This window comes from Aureobasidium subglaciale (genome assembly GCF_000721755.1).
Source record: "Aureobasidium subglaciale EXF-2481 unplaced genomic scaffold scaffold_14, whole genome shotgun sequence".
In the NCBI taxonomy this organism is placed as follows: Eukaryota; Fungi; Ascomycota; class Dothideomycetes; order Dothideales; family Saccotheciaceae; genus Aureobasidium; species Aureobasidium subglaciale.
The window spans coordinates 405,105-425,743 of NW_013566981.1; the positions used below are offsets into that span (position 1 = coordinate 405,105).

At 50.7% G+C, this 20,639-nt stretch overlaps 6 protein-coding genes across 6 annotated transcripts; 4 read left to right on the forward strand and 2 right to left on the reverse strand.

Moving 5' to 3' along the window:
- Positions 1–2,566: 2,566 nt before the first annotated feature.
- Positions 2,567–3,817, forward strand: AUEXF2481DRAFT_80922 (uncharacterized protein; the record flags this gene model as incomplete). Its single annotated transcript, XM_013487203.1, has 2 exons — positions 2,567–2,838; positions 3,014–3,817. 2 exons carry the CDS (start codon positions 2,567–2,569, stop codon positions 3,579–3,581), a joined length of 840 nt encoding a protein of 279 aa, XP_013342657.1. The 3' UTR covers positions 3,582–3,817.
- Positions 3,818–4,045: 228 nt separating this feature from the next.
- AUEXF2481DRAFT_66828 (uncharacterized protein) lies at positions 4,046–5,287 on the forward strand (the record flags this gene model as incomplete). Its single annotated transcript, XM_013487178.1, has 2 exons — positions 4,046–4,581; positions 4,636–5,287. The coding sequence occupies 2 exons, from the start codon at positions 4,046–4,048 to the stop codon at positions 5,285–5,287; spliced, it is 1,188 nt and encodes a 395-aa protein (XP_013342632.1).
- A 44-nt stretch (positions 5,288–5,331) lies between these two features.
- AUEXF2481DRAFT_66673 (uncharacterized protein) lies at positions 5,332–6,642 on the reverse strand (the record flags this gene model as incomplete). The annotated part of the gene is made up of 2 exons (XM_013487161.1): positions 5,332–5,934; positions 6,070–6,642. 2 exons carry the CDS (start codon positions 6,640–6,642, stop codon positions 5,332–5,334), a joined length of 1,176 nt encoding a protein of 391 aa, XP_013342615.1.
- A 1,220-nt stretch (positions 6,643–7,862) lies between these two features.
- AUEXF2481DRAFT_66837 (uncharacterized protein) lies at positions 7,863–12,833 on the forward strand (the record flags this gene model as incomplete). Its single annotated transcript, XM_013487180.1, has 2 exons — positions 7,863–12,129; positions 12,313–12,833. The coding sequence occupies 2 exons, from the start codon at positions 7,863–7,865 to the stop codon at positions 12,831–12,833; spliced, it is 4,788 nt and encodes a 1,595-aa protein (XP_013342634.1).
- Positions 12,834–15,367: 2,534 nt separating this feature from the next.
- AUEXF2481DRAFT_41322 (uncharacterized protein) lies at positions 15,368–18,404 on the reverse strand. The gene has a single exon (XM_013487128.1). It carries the CDS (start codon positions 18,343–18,345, stop codon positions 15,376–15,378), a length of 2,970 nt encoding a protein of 989 aa, XP_013342582.1. The 5' UTR covers positions 18,346–18,404; the 3' UTR covers positions 15,368–15,375.
- Positions 18,405–18,521: 117 nt separating this feature from the next.
- Positions 18,522–20,228, forward strand: AUEXF2481DRAFT_41323 (uncharacterized protein). The gene has a single exon (XM_013487129.1). It carries the CDS (start codon positions 18,589–18,591, stop codon positions 19,810–19,812), a length of 1,224 nt encoding a protein of 407 aa, XP_013342583.1. The 5' UTR covers positions 18,522–18,588; the 3' UTR covers positions 19,813–20,228.
- Positions 20,229–20,639: the final 411 nt, after the last annotated feature.

Sequence of the window (20,639 nt, forward strand, 5' to 3'; positions counted from 1 at the left end):
CTGTCGAGAGCTTGTTTCTTGCGCAGATTCACGACAGCAAGCGTTCCCTCCTTTTGGCTGTTGTTTTCCTTTCGCTGTTGTTTTTCTCTGGCTGTTTTCTTCTTTGGACACTTTTCGATGATAGGTCTCTGCGGTTGAGCATGGAGTCGGCGTTTCATTACGGCGGATAAGCAAGGTTTCGAGGCAGTACTTCCCTCTCTCGCTTTCTATCATGATCATCCCTCTTCTTCGGAAGGTATGTCATCGAGATACTCAAATGGTACACGGAACAGGCCGCTTAGCGCACTTCTTTTGGTTCAATCAGTATACTTTACACAGTCCTATCGAATAGCCATACGCTGCTATTCCTCTGCACTGCTCTAGTGATAGCGCGTGGACTGGATATCAGGACTGCTGGGCGGTATTGTGTACTCAAGTCGGCGTGAGATTTCTCACCATGATACTTATACGAGGCCCCGTGCAGAGGTCCTGGGCTTGAATGCTTGGCTATAACCACAAATTGCGCTTGCTTGTATTCTGCTACTCCTATATGCTGCGGTACGTAGTAACAAGCTTCCTGTGTCTGTAGCCCCCACACCATCACCGATCTCTCGCTTCTTAATGTAAAGGGGCGGACCATCTTGCGTGACAGCAGCATCATCTCACGCTAGGAGTCGCAACACGAGATGTACTGAGACACTCAGAGGTTGATGGACGTGCGACGCTTAGTCGGCGGCGATATTATGACTCTTGCAAAGACAACTTCGCCCAAACTGCGGAGTGATGCGAGTGTTGGATCTTAGGCAGGTAGGTACGTGGAGGATCTTTGAGCGACGGACCTTGTTATGCTTGAAGGCTTTCGTACTGTAGAAACCGATTATGCATTGCACCAGCACGCTTTCCTGGAGGGCGTGTATCAGCTTTTTGCTCGCAGTGGAGTTCTAGACAGACGCAGGAGTTATTAGAGGGCGTGGGACAAGAGAGAGTTGTTGAACGAAAACATGAACTCCCGAAGAAGACATCGTGACATGACAGCAGCAAGGATACCAATACCATCGCATCTCAATCTCAGGGCGTCGAGAGCACAGTTGATCATTCCGGCGGACGAGCATCGCAAGTAACCATTGTATACTGCCAGCTCAGACCACTTTCTCCTGGAGTTGGCCCAATTGGTGAGAGTCAAGTGACTGCAGTTCAGTCGAATCTCTCAATCAAGCAGGCTGTGAATCCAAGGTTCTTGGCTTGATTTCATGATCAGCTCTTCTTCTTTTTGCACTTTTTTCCTGATATTTGTTTGTGATGTCCAAATGGTGCTTTCGAGCTTCAGACCCATTCGTTCATATGATTGGGTAGTTCATAGTTTATTACATGGATGTATCGAGAAATTGCGTCTCTGAGCCGCACTTGTCCTCTCAACTTCCTGGCCTCCGTCCCCACATCAATTGCATCTGGCGGGACGCATATTCAACTCACAATCCTCGTTGTCCATGATCTGAATCCTCTTTTGTTGCTATCTGCGACATGATCAGAAATTGATTATCCTGAATCAGGTCTTCGCGATCCTCGTCGAGTATACGACGTTGATGTTACCGCTGCAGATGTGAGAGGGACGAGAAGCGATCGAGATCAACTTTCGTTCAAGAAACCAGGCTAGCTACTCCGTGTGAGCATTCCCAAAGTCCTGAGTGACTGCAACGATTGAGCGCAGTACTCGGCATTCAGGTAGACATCTTCGTGTGTAGGTGTATAGCGTTCTTGAGAGTGCAATCTCTGATTCCGTTTGCTCAATGCCCCCATTCAGACGGGATATAGCAGGCATTGTAGTAGAGAGTGAAGTTTCCGTGCACGTCCATGATGAGCCCGAACCTCGACATGAAGGATTCGGTGTTACGCTAGAAGCACTCTTGCTACTATGTCAGCCTCAGTGGACTGATTTGATCAGTCATTGCATCTGACGTCTTGTGTCCGAGGCAAGCTCGCGGTGCTTGCCTTGGCATATATTCGAAAGTCCTCAATCGAGTGCTGCGGCTTTCCAAAATCTGCTTCGTTTCAATAGAAATGCGAAGCGAGTTGCGCCCAAATTGGTCAGCACTCTTTAGTCGAGACATCATCTTTACATCGCCTTCTTCCGACCTTTCACCGCGATAGACCACTTCATACTGTCAGCCAGCCTCTGGGTCTACTTGATCTCAAACACTACTGATACCTCACGTCAAGTCTTTGGATTCTTTTTTGCGCCCGAGAAGTAGGATAGATACCCTGCGAAGCTCTATCCCGAGCACCACCCCGTCGCAGCATTGATACTTGGGAATCGTTGTCATACCAAACAGTATACTGACGCTACATAGGTAGTGCCGGAGGCGTGCATACCTTTGGCCCGGGAGCCATTCTCAGCGAGACGGATCCATCCGACGGAACCGTCACCTACACTGTGCAAACTGGCAATGATGTGCTCTCAGGCACCAGATTCTGTCACATTTTGAATCAGGTCGTCGACGCCGAACTTCGAAGATTTGAGCGTGCCGTGCTCGAGGAAGACGAGTCTCTATAGCGCCAGGAAGAGGCAAGGGAGCACTGCAAGAAGGAGATGCGTATGGTTGCAGAGATTCTTGACGACACTGCCTACGCTGTCCTGTCAAGTCGTATCGATGATGTCGATGAAATTCCTCCTGCCACCTCTTCGCCTACCGCGACCAAGATGCCAGTCAAGCTATCGCGAAAGATCAAAATGCCGGTCTTCAAGATTGGTAGCCTCGTGAAAAAGCCACTTTACCCTTTGATGAGCGTAAAGATGGATTCCAGATCAGTCGAAGCCGCTCTTTTGGTCGCGCAAGAGGCCAAGGAAAGAGAGGCTGCCAAGTACACGCTGTCTGGTTCGCAGCTTCGAGGGAGGCGCAGGTCGCTTCAGCTTGCTCGCCACGATGTAATTAGCAAAGACGTAGTCGCTCCCTCCCAAATATCAACTCCCAGGAATTTGCGCAGCTGACCCATCCCAAGCTTCGTGACCACTTCCAATTCTTATAAATTACAATAGCAACGTCAATTATACCTCTTCTACCAGTATACGTCATTCTGTCTTCATCATCACTAATATGATCAAGCGACCTGCATCGAAGCAGCTCGGAGCGCCTGTTCGTAAATCAATGAGGAACAGCAGCACTTCTTCTACGAGCGCGAGTGATAAACGTATACCCACTGCAGATATCGATACCAGTTCGATCTTGGACAAGAAAGACGAGGCATCCACAGACGTCGCACCTGTCCCCAGATCAAGCAGCAAAGGCCGCGCTTCTTCAGATGATATATACAAACAAGATCCCATTGCAGACGATACTGTCACGACTCCGAAAGCTACAACCACCGAAGATGCTAGCCCGAGTATTGCGAATGTAAACGATACAAACCCCATCGATACAAGCACAGAAGAACCAGCAATTCCCAGCTCAAGCACACAGGACCTCGAAAGCACCGCGACTCCCGACACAGGTGTCACTCAAATCAGCACACCAAGAACAGCAGGTAGTCCATATACTTTCCTGCATAACGTCACGAGAAGCGCTGACGGTACCATTCAAAGCACAGAAGTTGATCGAAGCCATTGAAAGCCCGGTTCGTTGTAGCCCTCATGATCTCTACTCGGGTCGACTCGATCTCCGTGCACAGTGTCCCGTGAAATATGTAGTGGTGAAAAGGCACAGTCATATTCTGGACCATACTCGAACCTGCTGAGACAGCAGTGTACTACTCATCTCCGTACGCAACGTCATGAAGTGACGTCAAATTATGCCTTGGGACAGCTTATAGTCATCTGCATCTTCACAGCTGCAGGTATATCAGCAATGCTACAAGGGCCGATACCCGAAGTAAGGGACGCGATGAGTGGAACGAGGAAAGACATAAGGTAACGGTCAAGGCTTCACCGCCCGGCATCAGCCCCCTCGGCGCATTTCTCCACCGACAAAACGCCCGAGCGCCAAACATTTGAGGGGCTGCATCATCACCAACACCATCTCCTGACCTCTTTCCTTCCATGCCAGTGACGTTTATCGCGTCTCCATAGCTCAAGATGAAGAGCTATATACAATGCGCCTTGTTAATAGGAACACTATGTGTTTGCGCATGCTCGGCAACACATACCTCCAACTGGGCCGTCCTCGTCTCAACCTCCCGCTTCTGGTTCAACTACCGCCATCTCGCAAATACACTCTCGCTTTACCGCACTGTGAAACGGCTCGGAATCCCCGACAGTCAGATTATCCTCATGCTGCCTGATGATATGGCGTGCAACCCTCGCAACTCGTTTCCTGGCAGTGTCTTCAACGACAAGTCCCGCGACTTGGATCTCTACGACGCCATGGGAAGTGGTATCGAGGTGGATTACAGGGGGTATGAGGTTACGGTGGAGAACTTCATCAGGCTTCTCACAGACAGGTGGCCGGAGAGTTGGCCGAGGAGTAAAAGGTTGATGACGGATGATAGGAGTAACATTTTGATCTACATGACTGGACACGGAGGAGATGAGTTTTTGAAGTTTCAGGATGCAGAGGAGATTTCTTCGCATGATTTGGCGGATGCCTTTGAGCAGATGTGGGAGAAGAAGAGGTGAACTAGCTGACAAGCTATACGGGGAAATACATGCTGATCAGAGTGCAACAGATACAACGAGCTGCTCTTCATGATCGACACTTGCCAGGCAAACACAATGTACGGACAATTCTACACGCCAAACATCATCGCGACTGGCTCGTCGGCGCTCCATCAATCTTCGTATTCGCATCACGCAGATCAAGATGTCGGGGTTGCAGTCATCGACCGCTGGACCTACTACAACCTCGAGTTCTTGGAAGAGCAAATCAGCTCTACAAGCAGCAACGTCACTCTGGGACAACTCTTCGACTCCTATGATCCCGTCAAAGTCCACTCAGATGCTGGCATTCGCTATGATCTCTTTACTGGAGGAGAGCAAGAAGCAAGAAACAGAAAAGTCGTTGATTTCTTCGGCAACGTACAAGGCGTTGAGGTGCATGATACAAAGAGTGGGGAGGAGTCACTTGCAGAGTGGAAGGCCGACCTTGAGGCTTTGAAGGCTTTGATGGACAAGTCGAGGCACTTGATCAAAGAGCTGAATAACGTGACTACCGACGTCGATTATGCCGAAGCCACCGTCTCTCCCTCTCAGGCAGAAGAACACGCTTTTGGAACTGCTAAACTGCTGCATCAACCATCTACACTGAGCAAACAAGCCATCGGCGGTGTCGCTCTTCTCGCCCTCGGTGCTCTCTACACACTCAGCGCCGTCCTCGATTGAACAGCCGCCTCGCACCAAACATGAGCCGCGAACAGGATACTCGCTCACTCTCTTTTGGACCCAAAAGTCTTCATAGCCCCATCAACCCCACTCATCCATCTAGCAGCCCTCTGCAACCCCGTCGGCAAAACCCCCAACCACTCCACCAAATGAGCATAAACTGGCATAGCAACAACACCGTCTCGACCCTCCTCAATGCCATCCACAATCGCTTTCGCCAAATCTTTAGCCTGTACAACAGGGCCAAAGAAGTCTGATGGCGACTTGAGGGTTGAAAACATGGCTGTACTTAGTTGTCCTGGTTTTACCAGCAGCATCCTCGTGTTCTTGGCACCTGGATGTTGGGGCGAAGAGGATAGTTGGGAGATTTCGGCGCCGAGGGAAGTGTGGAAAGCTTGCAACGCTGCCTTTGAAGCCGTGTAGTCGGTGAGATGGGAAGCTCCAAGATGTCCGAGCACGGAGGACACAGTGACGATTGTGCCGCCCAGAGGTGACGAAAGCATCGAAGGCAGAAAAGTGCGAGTTGTGTGGAAGTGGGAGAGGGTGTTTATGGCGAAGCAGCGTGTGTATTGAGTCGCTGTCAACGAGAGCAAGGGCAGACCATTCACAATACCAGCATTGTTGATGAGAATAGTCGGAGTGCCGAGCTAAATAACAGTTAGTATGTCAACAACTCATCTCTACTACGTTCTGAGACTCTTTCGTGACTGCCTTGACTTTGAAAAAGGATGGAAGAAGGAAATTGTGCATTGAAGAAGAAAAGGAAAAAAAAGCCTACATACATCATCTTTAACCCTCTGCCACGCCATCTCCACCTCTTGCACATCAGTAACATCAACTCTATACCACTTGACCCCTCCCTCTTCCCGCTCCAACTCTTCAGAAGCCTTGACATCCCAAACCGCCACACTCGCACCTTTAAGCTCGAGGATCTTTGCAATCAACCACCCTAAACCTCCTGCTCCTCCCGTGATGACAGCAATTTGCTGACTCCACACCAATTTTCTCGCTTTACCATTGCCGAGACGGGTGTTTATGGCAGAGAGGGAGTAGAGGAGGGTATACCAGGTTGCGAGGGTGAAGGGGAGGTAAGAGGGGGTTTTTGCTATGGCGAGGTAGGAGAGGTGGGAGCCGAGGGCGCAGGACCAGATGAATTGGATGGGAGGGAAGAGGAAGGATGTGAGGTGGAGGAGGTAGTCTATTGATAACGCAGGAGTGGAGGGAAGAGGGGATAGGGTGAGGGTGTAGAGGATGGTTACAATGGAGATGAGGGCTAAAAAGGAGGGTGTGAGGAGAGATGCTATATTTGTGATGAGTGCTGTGGTGGGGTGCGAGAAGTAGTCGATGAAAGACATAGTGGAAGCGCTGGGGTCGATTACGCTGTGATCTGCGGTGGTAGTCTGACACGATGACTATGATTCTGGTGAGAAAGCCTCGTCAAAAATTCTTATTTTGCATCAGCGACTTTGTTGGCCGGTTGGGTGTTATTGTGGTGCTTTCATGAGGATGTCTCGATGTTGGAGGTTTCGTTAGAATGATGGCGGCGCTTACTGGAGAAGCTTGGCTGACTAAGCATCGTTCGGTATGGTCCTCCTTTCCTAGATTACTGCACACGTCGTTATCCTCCACTTGTACAGCATCACACGGAACGTAAGGGTTAGACGTGTTTGAAAGACTTGGCCAAGACAAATATGTTACGGTTTGCATGACTGGGATCAAACTGGGGTGACAATCGTCTTCGTTCGTGTCAGGGATCTCTGCGAGAGTGATCCAGTCACTCACCTAGCTCAGTATTGAGAGAGGCGATCCAAACATGATCTCTTGATTCTTCCATGTATACTTGATACCCGCTAACATGTTCTAGTTCCGGGTAATGTTTGTTGCTCTTGGAAATTCTTTCGTCACGTCCAACACCCTGGCATCGACGGGAAACCGCTGAAGCTTCGCCGCATCATATGTCGCCAAGAAGGCCTTTGTATGATGCGCGAACCTGTGACGAGACCAAGAGGGGTATGAGGGGTCAGACACGAGCTTTTTTCGACTTCCCAGGAAGTCATAGGCTATGCGACAGACATGTGGTAGAGTTGTTGGATATCGGGAGTGTCGAGGGAGGAGTATGGATCCGCATGGCGGCGGGTCGACTGGCGATTGGTCCGAGGATCATCCCACATGTCATTGTTCACAGCTGACCCCTCCATGCCGAGTTGATCTATTGTATTTATCGCCCACCACTGCATCTCTCACCTTGATCGCTTCGAGCATCGCATATCCTAGCTACACAGCTTACCGGAACAGCAAGCACAGCAATCGTGACTATCATATTCAACAGAAGCGACTCCGGAAACAGCAGTCGCCACCCGTACAGCTCTCCTAAACTCCGTTTCCACACAAGACAAGTCGCAATTTCGCAACTGCCAGAAGAAAGTCATATCCCATCTGATCAACAGGAACTGTCTACCGGTTCTTCTCCCCTCCTTCCTCCGTCAGTCGGCACTGCCTATACACCTTTAAACACGCCTTGATCCGTTGTGGTCATCGCGAGGTGTCGCAGAGTCAGACCATCCAGTCCCAGCACATGAGCAGCCACCTTTGGAAGTTTTACCTTCAAGATGATGTCGACCGATTTCGACATGTGCTCGAGACGGCCTCGTACAATGCCCGTCCTCAGCAAAACAGACCTCACTCGATGCAGACAGCCGCCGCCGCCATGAGCTCGAGTCCGAGTACATTGAGCACATCACCTACTCTTACCACCAAGATGCGCAAGCCTTCCGCGGTCCCCGGAAACATGGCTCCACTGACAAAAGCCGATATCAACTGGCGCGACACGAACGGCATGACATTGCTGCATCACGCCGCTTCCTCGACGTCCGAGAACGCCCTCGACTTTGCCCAGGCTCTGCTTGAACACCCCTTGATTGACCTGTACATACAAGACGCCGAGAACTCGTGGACTGCCTTACATCGCGCCTTCTACTTCGGAAACATCACGATCGCTCGTGCCATTATTGAGCGCGACACATCGGATGCCCTCGGCAGAGGAATAGGAGGAGGCTTGGTGAAGATCAAGGATCGCGAGGGACTCGGTCCGCTGGATCTGTATTCTGCGACAATCAAGGATCGCACGCTGCGACCTGAAGGTCAAAAAAGAGCTAGAGCTGCATCTGATGCTAGCGAAGAGGAGGTCGTCATAAACGATGAGCAAGAATACAGACCGAGAGTCATCGAGTTCGCGACAAACATCTCAGGCGACGAGGTCTACACTTTTGGCAGCAACAAGAACATTACCCTGGGCTTCGGAGACGAAGACGACCGCCAGAATCCTGAGCGTATCACACTGAGACGTCCTGACCATTTGCTGCAACGTTTCTACCGCGAGTACATCCGAGAGTATGAGAAGACATGGGCCACATTCGATCCTGTCATCGCTCAGACTGGCCACTCAGCGCTCGCACGCTCATTACCCGTCGAGTCGATGCCGTGGGTCATCAAGAATCGTCCGCTGATCATTCAGGACGTCTTCATGTCCAAGCTGTCGACAGCAGTATTGACCACAGATCCTGAATCCAACCTCTACATGTGCGGCCATGGGCCCGGAGGACGTCTGGGTACCGGAGATGAGCAATCTCGCTTCAGGTTCGTTTGTATCGAGAACGGTGCTCTGTCGCGAAAGAAGATCGCCACTGTTGCGCTTGGTCAGAATCATACCTTGGCCGTTGATGATCGTGGTGAAGTCTTCTCCTGGGGCAGTAATGGTTATGGTCAACTCGGCTATTCTCTGCCCAAGACTGGATTCAAGGACGAGGATCCTGTAAGCTGTGTGCCTGCGCAAATCTTCGGACCTCTCAAGCGTGAGATTGTCATCGGTGTCGCTGCTTCTCGAATCCACTCAGTTGCATATACCTCGACATCTTTGTACACTTTTGGCAAGAATGAGGGTCAGCTTGGCATCGTCGACTCAGATGCACGTTCGCTGGAATACCAAGTAACACCGCGAAAAGTCGCAGCATCTCGATTCGCAGCTCCGATTGTGTCAGTCGCTGCCATTGATCGTGCGACCATCTGTCTGCTCGAGAACCACGACGTTTGGGTGTTCGCAAACTATGGCTATGCTAAAATACAGTTCCCTCTCGATGGCTCAAATAGCTTCTTGAAGGACAGCTTCCGCGTCACGCGCTACGACGACACTGTCAACCACATCAGCAAGATCACCGCAGGAGGTGACACCATCTGTGCGATGTCAAGCAGCGGCGAAGTCTATACACTATCAGTCAGTCAACGCCAAGATCAGAGCAATGCATCAACAACCAATCCTACCAAGATCAGGGGCGCACTCTCTTCGCCTCAGGAGATTTGGTCATTGAAGAAGAACAACATGGCTGCTCGTGATGTTGGCGTTGATGCTGACGGTTCCATCATTCTGACTACCGAGGAAGGAAGTGTCTGGAAGAGATCAAGGCGCACCAAGATCAAAGATGGAAAGTCGATGGAGGCTGCGCAATACAAGCCCAAAGACTACAAGTTCTCTCGCATTTCAGGGTTGTCTCGCGTCACAGCTGTCAGATCATCGGCATACGGTGCATATGCTGCTGTTCGCAGAGATTGCGACGTCACCAAGACACAGACACTGATCCAAGACAAGACCATCTGGGCAGATTTGTTCCCTCTTCTCTGCTTCCACGATCTTCCTGTACACGCAGATGAGCCTGACAGCGAAAGCGAGATGCCTCAGCCACGATTCTGGCAGGGTCGCAAGAAGCCAGATGACGTTCAACTTCTTCGTAAACAGATACTCGAGTCCAAGGATATCGAAAAAGATCTGGAAGAACATTTGCGACAAGCGTCGAATGAAGACTTTGCTGAATTTGACGCTATCATCACTTCGAACACTTCTGATCTCCGCTTCCCAGCTCATCAGTTCGTTCTCGCAGGACGAAGCAGAGTGTTGAGAGCTGGCTTCCAGACTCTAAAGAACGAGGGCGAGTTCAACGTTCCCGAGCTACTGATCTGCGAGCGTGACTCTCTCGATCGACCTGTCTTGATCTTCCAAGGATTGGACGACCTAACCTTGGTTGACTACCTTCTCTACTGCTACACAGACACCATCGTCGACTTCTGGCATCATACGAGACGCTCACCAAAGATGGCTTTCAGATATCGTCAGGTCCGTACTGAGTTGATGAAAGTTGCTGCAAAACTCGAGCTTCTCAAACTAGAGCCCGCAGTCAGGCAGATGATTGAGCCAGAACGTTGCCTGCACATGGATCTGGAGATTGCGACCAGAGATCAAGGCTACTTGTCCAATGGTGACATCCGAGTCCAGCTTGCTGATGATGAAGTCTTGGTACATGGCTCGTTGGTCTGTCAGCGTTGTCCCTTCTTTGAGGGCATGTTCATGGGTCGTGCTGGTGGCCGTTGGCTTGACGAGAGACGCGGCCTTTTGCAAAATGCCTCTGATGCTGTTGATGTCGATCTGCAGCACATCGAACCCGACATCTTCCGCATGGTCCTTCGCCACCTCTACGCAGACACTGGCGAGGAACTATTTGATAGTATCGTAAGCGCTGATTTGGACGAATTCCTCGACTTTGTGATGGAAGTCATGAGTGTCGCCAATGAGCTCATGTTGGATCGTCTGTCTCAAGTCTGCCAGAGAGTAGTCGGCCAGTACGTCACAACTCGAAACGTTTGCGGTCTCCTTAATGCCATCGCTCCTAGCTCTGTCACAGAATTCAAGGATGCAAGTCTTGAGTATCTCTGCCTCAGTCTGGAAGCTATGCTACAAGGTGGGCTTTTGGACGAGCTTGATGAAGACTTGATCCTGGAGCTTGATGCCATTGTCAGAGACAATCAGCTTGCTCTGATGCCGTTTGCTAAGAGTGGCCGTGCTGAAGCCTTACTTCACGAGCGTCATCCTGAGCTCGCTGCTCTGATTGATCGCGACCGTCAAGTCAAGCTTGACTCTATCATGCTGCATACCAAGCATCAAGATCTTGATGGCTGGGGTCCCAATTCGTTTAGAGGAGGCAGTTTGGACGATGTCGCACATGCTAGACAGAAAGGACGGAGGAAGTCAAAGGACGCACAGTCGTCTACGATCGAGACCACACTCAGGGTGAAGACGCCCATGCCGTCGCTGGCCACAAGTATGGAGGAGGGTTCGGTATTAGACGTCGATGGAATGCGGGCAAAGAACACCGATACCGAGTTCGAAAGGGCGCTTCGCAGGGACACTGCTATTGGCACTCCCACTGACACCTGGCTTGATCCGCGCGGAAAGCCTCTCACACCACATGCCGGCACCCCGAAGCAGGGAGTATTCCCACCAGGCACGATGCCTGCAACTCCTGCTAGCTCGTCAAGTGTGCCTTGGGCAGCTACACCGTCTCCTGGTGCTAAGTTGGAGATGAAGGATATCATGGCACAAGCGTCTACAAGTCGCGTGTCTAACCTATCCTTGGGCATAGCGGCTAGCCGAGAGAAAGCAAGTGAAGATGCTTCAGCAATAAGGTCTGCTGCCAAGCTGTCACAGAAGGAGAGAAAGAGAATGCAGCAAGCTCAGCAAACTGAGATTGTGGAGATTGAGGAGAAGATTGCGGCAAAAGTGGCCTCGCCGTGGCAAGTGGTCTCCGGACAGAAGATTCCTTCGCTCAAGGATGTGATCGGCGAGAAGCCACCATCGCCTGGCCCGTCGAACAGACCGCAACCGACTACGCGTCCCAGCAATACTCCACATCTCACAATGAGGCAGACGATCGCCAACCCAAGACCCTCGCCTAAACCGACTTCATCATTTGCTGCTTCCCCGAAGAGCCTGGGGCCTGGCTCACCGCTTGCCTCTGGTCTACCATCACCGAGACTTGGTCCTCAGCGCATGCCGTCAAATCAAGCCGATATCAGTTCACATGCGGCAGCGTCACCAAGAATTCAAGCTCAAGCAGCTTCATTCGCTCCAGCTAGACCATCGCCAACGCCTCGCCAATCTCAGCCTCAACCCCAGCGCAAGCCATCTCAACAGACTGCAGCATCAGCGCTAGCACCTCCGCCACCTCCAGATCTCTCGTCGCAGTCCTTCCCCTCGATCCAATCCATCGTACATAATCCAAAGTCTGCTGAACCGGCACTACAGCTCTCTCTTCAAGAGATTCTTGAACAGCAGCAGTACGAGAAGGATATTATCAAGGAAGCTGCTGCCGCTAGATCATTGCAAGAAATCCAAGCCGAACAAGAGTTTCAGCAATGGTGGGATGCAGAAGCCGCCAGGATGAAGGAAGACGAAGAGTTGGCAAGGCTGATCGCCGAGGGCAAGACACCTGAGCAGGCTGGACGAAAGAAGAAGGGGAGAGGCGGCAAGCAAGGCGGTCAAGATAAGAAGAGGGAGCAGGTCAGACAGGCTGCACCAGAAAAGCAGGACAAGAAGAAGCCAGAACCGAATGCCAATGGACACGGAGCTCAAGGTCAATCAACAAAGAGTCGAGGAGGCCGTGGTAGAGGCAGAGGTAGTGCTGCCATGGCACCTGCAGCTGGGGGAAGCCGAGATGCATGAAACACCCAAAACCCATAGCGAAGGACATAAGCAAGATATACGCAACCTTCTCGTTGTACATATATATATCCACTCAGCATACATTGACCAGCATCAATTCTTCACACACTGTATCTCATCGAGTCAAGCTGACTCGAGACGCCAAGTCGGCGTCTCAGCCCCACAAAAGCAGGTCGGTCCTAGTACTCAATCAGACAAAGAAGAAGTCCAACCCAATTCAACAAGTGATGCCTGAATCATGATATAGTAGAATGTACCGAGTAACTCACACTTACTCGGCCGAAGTAGATAGGTGCACTGATTCGATGACATTGACATCTGAGTGGCACGGAGATCAAGACCGAGACTTGAGTTTGGAGTACAAAAAACGACATCACTCCTGCACTGATTGAAGTCCGGTAGGCCTGACCAAACAGAGAAAGAAGAACAAAAGGCTTCTTTTCACCAAACATCAACAAGTGCGCCCAAAGCAACAAGCATATCCTTGTCCATTTACCCAGGGAGGAGTTTCAACAACCCCCTAATCTCTCAACACGCCAAAAAAACCACCACGACCCAAATCATCCGACACAAAGCCCCGACTTTAGAAAACGACAACCAATGAACAACCGCACAGCCAACCTCTACCTGAGTCCCCAAGATTGTGAACCTTGGCCACGACAATTTCCGACCCTGGCTTCTTCTGGTGCATAATCTTTGCGTCTGGGTTATTGGAAGGGAAGATGTAACGAGTCTTGCAATGAGCAATTTGATGGGGATTGCATTTTTTGATGGTTGGGTAACCATGACCGGGTTAATGGATGAGCAAAACCGAGGCGGCAATGTGTACAAAAGGACCACACGGCCCTCTGACGACAAGAACACCTCTCGGATCCTTCGGGTTTTCTGACATGACCGCCTCAGCCAAGTGGAGGTAACTTCCTTTCTTCTTGGAGCGGACGGCATCATGTGGACCCAAGTGAATTATTTCTGCGGTGCATTAAGTGATCCTTCCATTCCGTCCATGTGTGGAGACTTCCGAGTTGATAGAAAATTGACTAGGAGAGTCCGTATTTCTAAGCGCTCATGGACAGGTGAGCCGGCATAGGCCGTCCAGTGTTTGGAAGAGCTTTCTTCCGGAGGATTCGGTCATTGCTGGTCAGGGTGATCCCGCTCATGAATCTCCCGATGAGGTCTCCAATTGATGGGGTTCTTCAATGTCATTACCCGTATCCAGTGTCCTCCAGATGTCCTCGGTAGCTTCAAGCTCTGGCTGAGTAAGTTTCACAGTCTCATCTTCTAGGCTCAGTGTCAAGATATTTGTCCGAAGTTTTTTTTTTCGATAGATCTGCTCGTAGCAGAGCGCGATGTCTGTCGCTATTCGGGTATTGACAGGATCATCCAGCTCGTGAATCTTCTTTTGTCTGAGGATATCGAAGGGGACCCGGACCCCAAGACTCCTTCCCTGTATTGACTTTACTCATCGTGCCGCCATACAGACAAAAGCCATAACCCAGGAAGCTGTTTAAACTTGGCATCGAAGATGGAGAAGGTGATGCCAAGTGTGATCTCTAGCAGATTCTGTGGAGAACTTCCTATCGTCCGTTCCTCCACTTCGAAGTGTGAAGTTGACTGGTGATTACAGTCAACGTATTGTTACAGTTCGTGTAAGATTGCTGTAATCTTTCTTTACGGCATCTTCTTCTGGGACCGCTTCATGCAGCTCGGCACGGGTATTCTTGAGACTACATCCTCCATTCACAGCATGCAGCATACATGCCTGAATCTAGAGGGAACTTGCAATCCCCCCTAATGCAATATCAAGGAGATGGCAGTGGAGTGGCAGTATACCAGAGTTTGGGAAGACTTCCTACCATTCGCAAATTGCACCTCTCCATGTATTGCAAGACCCCTTTTTCTTTGGGAGCCGTTCCTCTGGACTCAGCAACCGCAAAGCCGACTATCTCTAGACTCCCAGATACACGACGGCGAGCAGGGTCTAGAAAAATCAATTTCTCCGTGCTGTGGTCGACCTAGCAATCGACAAAGCGCTTCCAGCAAGTATTTGCCAGGTCATCTTGACCACAAAGTTCGCCAAAAATCGCTCACAGCCTTGCAAAGTCTAAAAACACGCGTGAAAGCGCTCAATATCCTCGGAGGGTTTAGCTCGACATCTAGATTAACACAGTGGCTACAATACGTTGGTCGTTCCTGGATTTGTACCTGGCAGATCTGAGATGATATGCGTGGTCGATACCACATTATCGAATATGATGACGAGGTAAAACTTGATAGACAGGATACAGACAAATTTGGGGAAGGGTAGATGAGGAAATCAGGAACGCGCTTTAGTGATCACTTCGTTTAGGTGAGTAGGACGGAAAAGACGATCTTGAATGCAGAGAAGAATCGCCATGTGATAAGGACCCGACTTGACGCAAGAGGTGTCCACGCGCGTGACGGCATACTGCACACATAGAGGCTTTGTATATCCAGCAGGACGAACTGCCGACAAGGATGATGCAATCATGGAAAGTCACTAAGGAGACTATGCATTCCGGGTCTACTTTCCAGTCTCATTTTTATTCTCAGCTATTGCAGCAGCTTCCTCATCCTCCCTCCACTGCCTCAAAAATGCCAACCTCTTCATCACACTCCCCACTCCATGTTTCTCCTCCAAAGCTCGAAGAGCACCAGCATCCCCTCCCTCCGCAATATCATCTTCTACAGACGTCCAGACCCCGGCCAAGTTGACTCTGCCACCTCTAGCTTGTAACACCTCAGCAGCGAGTTTAGGGTTAAATGACGTGGCCCGAAGAGCTTCTTTTACCACGTCTTCCGGGAAGCTAAGAGCAATCTGAGAGTCTATCCACGGCCAACATTCATCGTCGGCGAGTATCTGTGAGTCAGTGTCATTGTGGGGTGTGGTGTCTTCTTCGACGTCGGAAGGTGGGTCGGGTATATCTGCATCAAAGGATTGGGCATCGATGTCATACATTGCTTGAGTGCTGAGACGATGACGTTCAGTCTGAGAAGGTGCGGATGAGACTTCCCAAGGTTGCGTCTCAGGTACATCAAGGCGTAGTTGTGTATTGTTGGTGGCAAATTCGGCCGAGGACTGATAGGATGGGACATCAAGATTCGGATCGACTTCTAGCATTGCTGGGTCATAGGCTTGCTCTTCGTCATGTTGAGTTCTGGTGATGGGCATATCATCATCTTCATCATCGCCGCTGTCATCATCTTCGTTACAATCATCGTCATGCTGGTCGTCTTTTGTCTCGGCAGTTTCGAGAAGCCTCGCTTTCAGTGCAGCTGGCAAGAGCTCGCCGAGATAATCGGCAAAGTGGCCTTGATCATCGTTATCATCATCTCTTTCTATGTCGATGCCTCGTTGCTCCTCGGGTGAGCCATTTTCTGCTTGTATACGTGCAAGATTGGCTCTGGTGAGTTGATGTCGTTTGTCCTTATTCTCCGCCATCTCTCGTTGTAACTGTTCGGCAGCTTCATCATCTTGGACTTCTGAATCCCGAATCTCTTCATCTTCCATCTCTTCATCTGTATTAGAGTGATAACTTGGCGACGGTGCGACTTGACTGGAGGTAGTGATTATATTACCGGCGTCATGCCCTTGGATTAGTAATTGAGCAGCAGGTAGTCTGGCTGGAGCTGAAGTCGAGTCGATCGTACGTTGACGCTTTGGTGTTTGTTCTGGCTCCACGGCGGCGTCCAGAGATTCTACCTTGCGCTTGGAAATTACATCAACAACATCATTCTCTGTTTTGGTATCTGTCTTCGAAGCACGGGGCGTAATCTCTACTTCCACCACTGCAAGGGTCTCTTTGTCCTCGTCAGTCCAATCCTGCTTTTGGTACGGCAGAGTCTCGATCGGCTGAGCTTGATTTTGCCAGAATGCAATCCATCGTTGATCATCCTGAGCGCTGACGTATTCGGGGTCATTCTCTCTTTGCAGAGCAACAGGCAAGACTCTTCTTTCGTAGAAAGATCGCCATTCAACAGCACTGTGGGTTGGATTTGACTTGGCAAAAGCGATCCATGATTCTTGGTAACGGCCTACGCAGACGTTTTGAATATCGATGGCAACAGATAGAAGGCTCTCGAACTCCTGCTTTGTGAAGTCTAGATCATCCTGGATTCGACTTTCAAGATCGGTCTGTGTAGATCTGTGGCGGACGGAAGAAGGTTGTCTTCGGGATTGGACGGGTTGGGATTTGGCAGGAGAGCCGTTTGTTCGAGAGATAGTCGAGTTAGATTGTGCCTTGCGCTGGCTTGAGATCTGAGATGTAGAGTCTGCAGGCCGAGTCATACGAACAGGCTCCGCAAGCGCTTTCGGTTCTTCTCCCGAGTTTGCGCTTGTGGGTGGAGGTCCTATTGAACCCGGGGCAGATGCTGATGCGGAAGCCTGCGGAGCGGCCGAAGTGACCAGTTTCCTGGGACTTGTAGCTGGGCGTGGTGCTATAGACGGAATTTCGCCGTTTATAGGGGATTCAGCAGACGCTGAAGCTGCTGGGGGCACTCTGAATCCAGGTTGTCTGACAGGAGGTCGACTGAAAGGACGACTGGGTGAAGGAGAAGGGCGAGCAGAAGGGATATCGTCCTGAACAGGGGCGGCCTCATCCATCTCGTCTATGGAGACCCTCAGGGAGACGTGTTTGATCCAACGGTCCCTCCAAGAGTGATAAGAGTGACGAGGATTTTTGGCCGCCAACTTCTTGTATAGCTCATTGCCTAGCAGTGGCTCACCTCGTTGTTGTGCCTTCTCTACCCACATGCTCAAGACTCGATCATCTTCTTCAGTGAATGGGACTCGTGGTTTGGTTGGAAATCTCGAGACCCATTCCTGCAGTTCGCGGTCGTCTTCGTCAGTGAAGAATGTATGCGCTTTCCTCGGCGATATGGATGAACGGTCGAGCGTGGCAGTGGAGCGAGGAAGAGCAGTCGATGACAAGTCTGTGATCGGGGCGTCCATACCCGGCAGTCTTTCGTCGGGATAGTCTTCCCAGCCAGCAGGAGGTTTCGCTTCCAGTACTTTGATGTAGCGATCACGCCATGAGTGGTACGTGTGTCGGTCGTTGTGAGCGGCCAATTGTTGGTATAGCTTGTTGCCTTGTAGAGCCAGACCTTCTTCGTGTGCTTTGGCTACCCATTTGTACAGCATCTTGTCGTCGTCATCGGTGAAGGCAGTTCGAGTCGCCTTCTTCGAGGAAGAGGCGCCTGCGGTTGCGTCGGACTTGGTAGGCTTGGAGCGATTGGCCAGAAAGGTGCTTTCGTCCTCGGGAATTTCTCCTTTCTTGATGACTTCGTCGATGAACTTGTAAGACAAGGATCCGGCGGGAGCATCGGGTCGCATGTGGTCGGCAATCAGGTAGTCGGCTTGAGCCTCGAGTTTGACCACTCTGCCGCCATTCCCCTCGACCAGCGAGATGAAATGTGATCGTTGGGGTACACGTTGAACAATAAAGAACTTCTTGTCAGCGAACACGCCCCGTTGTATACCTGTCGGATTGGCCATGTCTGTATACACAATCGCCGGCGGCGTGGTGAGCAGTTGCTGGCGAAAGTGATCGGCCGCTCCTGCCTGGTGAAGCCGAAAACATCGGGTGACGCGCCGCCACGCGTGAAGCCGAAGCCGACCCTGTCCGCTTTGGGCAATGACGTGTCGTGCCTTCCCCAAGCTGTCAACTTTCAGCCCTTTCCATCCATCCATGTCAAAGCCATCTGGATCTGCAAAAATGGAAGGAGCGCGCAAGATAACATGATCGCCTTTCGCAACACCATCATCGCTGTGGTGGTCATCTCTCTCTTCACCTTCATAGCTCTCTTCGGTCGACTGCCAGCTCTCCGCAAGACTCCCATCGGCTTCAGTCACAGGCTTCTGTGCATCTACATTCCCAATGGCTTTAGACGGGTTGATACGCAATTCACTGGCGGTCGTATGAATATCGCCATAGCGAGGACCAGTAACTACCTCTTCAACGAGAAGAATCCGCTTGTCTTGCTCTTGTTCCTCGTCCTCTTGACTGGCAGTGCGACTTTTTTTCTCCAAGCCGCCCTTCCACACCTAGAAGCTTCCTTGATCCTACCGATACCTATCGTCCTACTGGCGCCGTATGCGTTTACCTATCTCTGCGTCACTAGCAAAGCCGACTACATCACCCCCACCAATCATGCATCCGCCATGCGGCAATACCCTTACGACCACATCCTCTTCCGCCCCGACAACGTCTGCCGAACCTGCAACTTTACAAAACCTGCAAGAAGCAAACATTGCTCACTCTGCGGCGTATGCGTAGCGCGATGCGATCACCACTGCGCCTGGATCAACAACTGCGTGGGAAGACACAATTACCGCTACTTCCTCCTCTTGCTTTTCAGTATTGGGATCGTGGAACTCTACGGCGCATATCTGTGCTGGCATATCTTGGCTCCACATCTTCATCTTGGTAACTCGTCATACGGCTGGTTCGAGAAGAAATTCTGGGCAGAGTTGGGCAATGCGTTCGTGTTTGCCATGAGCATTGGAGGCATTAGTGTTGCTGGCGTCGGACTTCTGGCCATCACCACAATGCCGCTACCTTTTGCACTTTTCGCATATCATCTCTACCTCGTCTGGGCGGGTATGACGACGAATGAGAGTGCCAAGTGGGCGGACTGGCGCGACGACATGACAGATGGCGTGGCCTGGATAGGAAAGCGAAGCGTCGTCGACGCCTACAACAAAGAGAGAAAAGCGCGACATCTCAGGAATCGCAATAGAATGAGCGGGCTCCCTGCAGAGGAAGCAGATCCTGGGGATGGAGAGGAAGACTTCGTGCCGTGGCCAAAAGCTGCCGATCAAGTCTTGGTTAGCACGACAGATGGAAAAGCTCCTACCGGCCAAGAGCAACTTTGGGAAAAGTGCACGAGTTTGGATCAGGTGGAGAACATCTATGATCTAGGCTTTTTGCAGAATTTCCTTGCTGTTCTGCAGGGTCGATAGCACTGTTGTATTCTCACCTTTATTCACAAGGTTACAAGCTTCGCCACTTCAACATAGCAATTCGCCGTAGCTGAGGCAGTACAGAACGCTGTTGCGAGGAATTGTAGTATCTGCTGAAGCAATGTTGTTTGTGAATTGTCATTGGCGCTAAATTTTATTTCATGTCTAGCAGAAACCCAGTGTTGAAGATCTGACAGATACAGGTGTCGTCCAAATCTCCAGATATCGAGCGCGTTGTTCTGTCTTGTCATAACATCGATTGCTTGTTGTTGAAGTACTAGGACAAGAATCACGAATCAGTTGTTCCAAGGTCGCGGAGACGGCCCATTGTTCTAGTATGATACTCAGATTATCACCAAAAAAATCATCGAGCAAACGTCACCATAACTCAAGTATTAGATTGGGCAGATCCACACGCACCTCCTGCTATGTCCAAATCGAAATTGTTCGATTTTTGATGGTCCAAACAGACCCTCTACATTACTAAACACTGTCATACTTGTAGAAGTTGTCGATTCCCAATTGTCTCATACTTGAGTAGCGTTTTCTTGTCAGAAAAACTGGATCATACGGTGCAACGTTCTTTTCGCATCGTGTATTGGCAGATGGCAATGGGTACAAGGTGATTACGATACACACTGTGCTGTCACGAGCAACTGTAACGCGCTCCAGTCTGCTTTGCACCGGAATCTGCGCGTTGTGCCAATGAGATGTTATACACCCCAGCACCAAAGGATAGAGCGAAATCGCCAAAAAGAACAGGGTCCAACCGGGATTCGAACTGGGAGATTGTTAGCGCAGAGCAAGTTGTAGTGGAAGGTGTAATG